General features: G+C 53.2%; 1 protein-coding gene across 1 annotated transcript; it reads right to left on the bottom strand.

Moving 5' to 3' along the window:
- Positions 1-2721: 2721 nt before the first annotated feature.
- CABS01_09383 (uncharacterized protein) lies at positions 2722-3384 on the bottom strand (the record flags this gene model as incomplete). Its single annotated transcript, XM_060542740.1, has 1 exon — positions 2722-3384. The coding sequence occupies one exon, from the start codon at positions 3382-3384 to the stop codon at positions 2722-2724; it is 663 nt and encodes a 220-aa protein (XP_060400467.1).
- Positions 3385-7123: the final 3739 nt, after the last annotated feature.

A 7123-nucleotide genomic window follows, 5' to 3' on the forward strand; every position in this document is an offset into this window, starting at 1 on the left:
GGGTACTGCCAAATTGACGATGTCGCATCAACTCCGGGGCCTTGCAACCTGTGAGACATGCGTCAGAAATTGGACAACTCATTACGCTGCCATACATGCACGCTGTGCGTCTGGCGCAGCAAATCGTTGAATTTATCATGACAGAGCGGAGATAGAATGGGGGAACTCGCTCAGAAGAGTAGTCTTCCTTGGTGGATGCATGTCCATACGTCGTCTGTGTGGCTCGCCAGGCACGGTTGGAGCTGCAATAGGATTTTATCCAGACAAAACAGCAACGGGTTTGCATGAAACTGGGAGGTTGGATGCGCATCATCCAAGATCGACTCCTCCGGAAAGTGCTTGCCTGCTTCCCCGGGACGCGCTTCCCGCACGATTCCACCCATACCACCATGCGCTGTCATCAGGGCCTGGATCCATCACAGGTCGCGTGGGTGTATGGATCATCCGGATATGGAATTGAAGCCTGTCTAGGTAGCCTTCCATGAGGGTCATACCGTGAGTGTCCTTTGCGGCACCCAAGCGACTGGGGCCTGATGTACGATGACGGAGAAACGGTTAGAGAGAATCACATAAGCCACGGCGGCTCAGGAAGGCTGTGCAAAGATGACGAGATGAGACAGTAGTTGCTGAGAAGATACTGTTAGACGTGAAGATGAATGAGAAGCTGACCCAAGGACGGCTTCTCTTGGTCGACAGGAAGGTCGCGGCCACCACTACATTTCAGGAAGATTAAAGGATCCGTGTTCTCGGCCATCTCTAGATCGACTATTAAGTGCGAGGGGGGAAGAGTGCCAGCAAGTTACAAGGAATTTATCGAGCTGAAATTCCTGTAATGCAACTCTCCTACTGGACATCAGGTCATGGGGATCCGGTGGCTTGGGAGCGGTTGGAGCGCCTCTCTCAGAAGGAAACGGTGTTCTAGACTCCTCTTCTCGCTTCCCGGCCCTGATATTGGCGAATGCCGGCTTGCAGTGCATCGGGTCTGCCGGCGCAACTTGCCCGCAGTTCCGTTGTTGGCCACCATGAAGGTAGACTGTAGAGCCGGTATCAGTGATGACAAGCCTGACAGTTTGGTATATTACACTGCATAGTGCAGGGACCTTGACACCGTGGAGTTGACGAACAGCTGAGATGTGAGGAGTTCATGTCAGCTCTGATCTTCCCTTGGTCTTGGTCGCATCAGATCGCGATCTAATCAGGCCACAAGATAGGCTGGAGCCCTAAGGAATCAAGATGCTGAGTTTTTCGAGTTGACTTTACCTCATCATCGTCTCGCGCTGAGCCTGTTGGGGTTCTAGGATGCGTCATTAACCGGAGTCTGTACGAGAAGCTTGTAAGCACGTCCAAAATAGATATGCGTTTGCAATACGGACGGCACCTGCGACTGTTTTGTGAATACATGACAGCTCACAAAATGACAGAAGACACGCTCTCAGAGGCAGGAATGAAGCCGCCAGACGATATGACAGTGTGCATATTCATGCCGCGACTCTATGCAGAGTTTTCCGAGTGGGTTCAAGCTTCGTTCCAGTCACCGTCGAGGGAGTGTGTGAGCATAGGCAAGACAGTGGACCCATAGGAAACCGTCCGACGGAGCAGAGCGAAGGGTGAGTTTTGTGTCACATCCTTCCACTACCTCGAATCCAGAGGGAGGGGTTCTATCTGTTTGGAGGTTTGGTTCTGTAGAGACCTTTCTGGCTTGTCAACTTGCCCTCAAGACATGACGCGTGGAACCTAGCAAGAGTAGATTCAAGCCTAAGAAGAAGATTCTCTTGGTATGGAGCTCTGTATCGAACAGCTGCCTTGTTTCTTCGGTCAAGCGGCTGCGAATTTGCGGCTACTATGTGTGCGGACAGTTTCCGGGGTCTTGATTTTCAGACGTTTCGCGGGCAGTTGACGCCTACACCGTGGTAAGGTCCGTGTGTCATCCGAACCAGGTGGCCGTGGCATTCTTCAAGCACGCCAGGAGGAGTAACATGGATTGTGTCCGAAGGAGCTAAAACATTCTGGGGAGATCCCTGGTCTCTGCCCCAGAGTATCAGTCGCGATTTGCGCTCTAAATTAACCAGGGAAAGCGGCGATCTGCTGCCCCGGGCATAGGTAATAACGTCTCTGTGAGCCTCGACCCTTTGAGGTTGACTAAGTGCGGGCGATGATGCGTATAATAGGGCACGTAAGGCCTCTTTTTGTGGTCAACCATGATCCGTTTATCCATGGCTCCGATGCATCCCTCGAACACAGTATTCGTGATATAGCTAGGGCTGCCTTAACTTAATCGTGGCCCAGACGCGAAGGTTGACCTGGCTCAAAAGCGTCCGAACCAAAAAGACAGAGACCAAGCAATCACGCTTTCGCAACGCTCTGTACCAGGGCGTTTACCCTGTGGCAGAACAGAACCTGGCTGCGGTGCGGGAAAAGATAGCGAGGCTGGGCAGGCTGGCTTTTAGAGAGGGGCGCTGATGCATGCACCGATGTAGGTACCCCTCGTCCACAAACTTGATCCTGGGTCGCATGTCTCGAGGACGGAGGTCCCGCTCATATCGGCTCGGCCTGGAGGCGTGCGGACTGCGGAAAGGTTGACGAGGGGCTTATCCCGCAATCAGCCGGAGTCGCAGGCTGCCTGCCCAGAATCGCACGAGAAGCCATGACTCGTGGTGGACACTGAGCCCCAACCTGTTTACTTGACGACTTTTCTGTATCAAGTCATGCTATCCGTACGGTCTACAACTTGGCTAGTGGATTATATGTATGCGTATGATGGGTCATTTGGACTGCCATCCAAAGAACCGATGCAGTTCGACGTATATCAACAGGTGCGGGTTTCCATTGACGGTAAACCTGCAGACAAGTCTCGATAGTGAAGTAACAGTGGCGATTGTGAAGCATCGACGGCAGCTGTTCCATGCAAGATTCGACCACCTGAAATACCCTAAGAGGGATGATGGCGGAATCTGATGGAAGACCAAAGGCTCGGACCCAGATTCGGGCCCATTCATGCTTCTGGAATCCAACGCAGACGAACAACAGCGACAGTGTTGCGACTGGCGAAGTGGCGTTTGGCATGGCTGCACAGAAGCCGGGGTGGCATCCATTGGCTCGGTAGTGCATGGAATTCGAAGCAGAGGGTGACGGAATGTGGTTGACAAAAGTGGTGGAATCAGATGCCAGCCAAGGCGTCGCAGCCGACCAGCATCGTACCGGAGGGTGCGGCGAGCCATTGAACCAACGCCCAAGCACGTCGTAATGTCGAGCTAACGGCGAGCTTCCCTGCGACGGTGATCTGTGGTGGGCTCTTAGCAAGTTCCCGATGGGGCCAGATGCAGCACACCATGTCCACCCTCTACTCGATGCTGGTTGATGGTGAGTGTCGGAGGGCGTAATCATCCAAAGTAGGCACAGTAGCTCTCAAGAGGCACAGCAAGGTACTTTGTTGACACACGCCCGTGCTGTCTTGAAGCTGGCGCTCAACGGCCCTGTAGCGAATAGACGAAGATGGGATGCTTTGTGGATTGTCGAGCGATGGGAGGAGTAAGGTATTCTTTCTAACGGAAGCTGCGGCTTGGGCGAAGGCGGCGGCGGCTCATCCTGGTGAAGATGACATGATTCACCCGTAAGCATATAGAAGATGAATACGGAGTATGCTTGATTGCTTTTCTGCGCAGCTTCTAAGGCGATGGTGGAGGACCGGAGGAGTATCGTCGCAGGACGGAGTAATGGACTCGTGTATCCGTACGGACAATGGGTCAGCAAGGAGCGGACATTGATTGACCAGCATCCGTCAACGGCCGGGATCGCCAGAGGCAAGGAAGATGGGAGGTTCCGGGGGGCAATTCATTTCGAGGGCCATGTTGCCGAACGGCGCATGCGGCCGCCGGTTCCATTGCGTACGGGACAGGAGGCCGAGGCGAGGCAAGATCTGGAAATTGCAGCAGCAAGCGACTGTGGGAGAAATAGAGTATGCTGGGAGGTTGAAGACATCCATGCCTCTTGCATCCGTATCTCAGCCGAGGGTGGAGGGGCACCATGCGTCACCCCTCTCTCACTCTCTCTCACTCTCTCGGCGTCTGCTGGTTGTTTCTGTTGGGATGAGGGCTAGCGAGGGCTGGCTGAGACGTAGGACCGAAGCAAATAGTGTTGTTTGACAGGAAGGGATACGGTAGATACTTAGGTAGGTCAGCGGCAAAGATAAACTGTGCGTGGTGGAAGACGATGTGTAAACCGTGAGACCCACCAGAGGGACCTCGAGCTAAGCAATCGGTGATGGGCTAGCCAGCCAGAGAGCAACAGCGGTATACCTCTGTGCAAGGTATCTTGGCAGCCGAGACGTAGGTATGTCTTGACTCCCGAGAGAAGAGAAGTGACAGATGGCTTTGAAGATAGTCCATGGACGAATGATGTGTGCATCAAATCAACCTGGGCTTGAGGGGCGGGAGGAAGCCCATGCATCATTCATCTAGCGGCAGGCGCAATGTCCCTCGCAGCAGAAAGAAATTGGCATCCGCGGCACCGAAGCGAATGATTGATACCTTGCTTGGCCAAGAGACTAGCATTTTGGGAACACATCAAAAGTTATCCAAGGTAAGTACTCCGTAAACACACATTCGTTCCCGTGGATATCTTTCAATATCCGTACATGTGCGAGCCATTGTTGTCTATAATTAAGGTACCTGCCCTACCCGAACGTACCGTAAGGTAAGGTAGCTTACCTAATGGAGGTCGGTACTTAAGGTACCTTGCTCGGATTTCCATGGACATTCACATAGGTAGTGCGTATCTTATGAGGTGAGGCAGTCGGGGCTGAGAAATACAAGATCGAGGCAAGGACAGGCTCGGAATCCGGGGTAGGGACGTACTACCTACCTTACTTTACCTCACGGAAGGCAGGCAAGGTAGGTGCAAGGCAGGAGGAGCAAGGCAGGACCGGGGAAGACGGACAGACACTTTCCCGCCTTGGGATCTGATGGTCCAAGGAAGGTAGCCACTCTGAGCTTGTTGATGAAGCTTCCTTCCCTACGTGCGTGCTTTCCAAAGGTACCTACCTACCTTACCTAGGTAGGTTCCTTCCATGCCTTGCCTTGCCTTGCCTTGCCTCGACTTCCATTCCATGGAAAGGTTCCCATGGAAGGTACGGATACCTACCTGCGTTCTTCTTACTTCATAATCCGTGGGAAAGAAAGATAAACACGCAATCGTGGCTGGGGCTTGAGCACCGAGGTAGGTACCTAGGTATGTCATCTGAACCACCACACGCACCCGCACTTGCACACACACACACACACACACACACACACACACACACATACACAGGCACACACACTTCCCCATCTCACATACCTTACCTTACATACGAACACACCAGTTTGTTTGTCCATCCATGGGACCGACAATGGATGACCAACCTCAGATATGGACACCACCAGCTGTGGTCCAGGCCACTCCGTACGCCCAGTCAACTGTTCACTTGCCTCACGTCACATTCCACCTTGTTTCGTCCCGCCCTCACACTCGTTTATCATTGGCATCTCTACCTAGTCGTCACTGGAGCCGCTAAGGCGCGGCTTTCTCTCAACCGTCTCCATCCAAGACAATCAATCATGAGGTGCCAAAATAGACTGAGACATATCCCCGGCAAGTCGCTCCAAAGAGGCACTCCACGCCCATCCCGAGCCACTCAAAATCAACTCTCCAACGGCAGGCAATCTTGCCATCTCAAATCTCATATCTCCATGTACGCATATATACAACACCTGGTATATTGAGGTACTCTTCAAACTTCTGCTGGTCTCCTGTCACAAATTAGAGGTGCTAACTCTGATACCTACCAAGGTCTGGACTGCAGTTGCATTTGCGTCCATCACACTATCTCCATCTTCCCGCCCGCCTTTATGGAATGTCTCTCCGCCGCTCCGCCGCCTGCCGCCTGCCCCCAAATACAACGGAGGATCGACTCAGCCAATATGCAATCCATCTTCTTTTCCCCTCCTTTGGTTTTCCCGCCCTCGTCAACCACCATTTTCCCTTTTTTCACTAATGCATCATCGCTCTCAAGGTACCTGCGATACCTTACTTGCTTGACTAGCAAACACCCCCTCAGGTTTATTGAACAGATTGACAGACTCGGGATCTGATCATGGCTGATGCTAGGCATTGACGAGCTGCACTGCACCCGCACAATCCTCAACGGCTTCACCAAACAGGGCACCCGAATGTGGCAGCCGTTGCCGAACGGCCGATCCGGCTGCCACCTCCAGCCCCCGTCGCCCGTCTGCCCTCATGTCTTTCTGCGAGGCAACTTGGGGCCCACGCCATACCATCCCAAAGAGCATGCGATTACGGATACCCATCTTCTCTAGGAAACAGGCACGACGTCCTCCCGTCCTGATGCGGCTAGTCTTCGTCTCGTCTTCTTCGGCTCGTGTTCAATCGAGATCACGACAGTCAGACATAAAGCATCTCCATGCTGTTCTCGCACACCACACCTAATTTGTCCATCCACATGCTGCCTCGTCCTTGTCGTCTCCTACATACCACCATGCGAGTGCTTTCTGATGTCAGGCCCGAACTTTTGAAGGATGGACTGATCAATGTCTCACACAACTGCAAGTAATTCGCATTTTTTTCTTCTTGATTCTAGGGTCAGAATCAAGTTCATGGATTCATGGCTTGCAGCTTGCAGCAGGACGGTCCGGCCTGATGTGGCCTGCCTGCCTGCCTGCCTGCCACTAGACTCTAGAGAGACTTTGGATGTCGAGGACCCCGAGATAGCGGCCGGCACGAGCTGGATTCTGCGCCGCATACGACCTGTTAGCATGGGTTGCTGCCTTTCCTCCTATGTCCTGCAACAAATGTCATATGCTACTGTGCACATGTTCTTTCACGCAGAACGCTTTGGCTACGCTCTTCTGTTCGGCCGGCACGGAAGTGGTCGCGGTGGGTGTGCCAATCTAGTATCAGTGCATCCCATCCGGTCCGGTCTATGGCAAAGAATGGGTTCCTAGCCTTCGACTCCCTACTCCCGTCGACCACCAAGAAGAGACGGGAGGCCGACTGGCTTGCTGATGATTGATGGATACTATCCGCCAAATCTCCACCACCCCAGCACTCACTCCGCAGCTCAGTACTG

Source organism: Colletotrichum abscissum (assembly GCF_030869225.1).
Source record: "Colletotrichum abscissum strain IMI 504890 chromosome Unknown Scaffold_22.1, whole genome shotgun sequence".
In the NCBI taxonomy this organism is placed as follows: domain Eukaryota; kingdom Fungi; phylum Ascomycota; class Sordariomycetes; order Glomerellales; family Glomerellaceae; genus Colletotrichum; species Colletotrichum abscissum.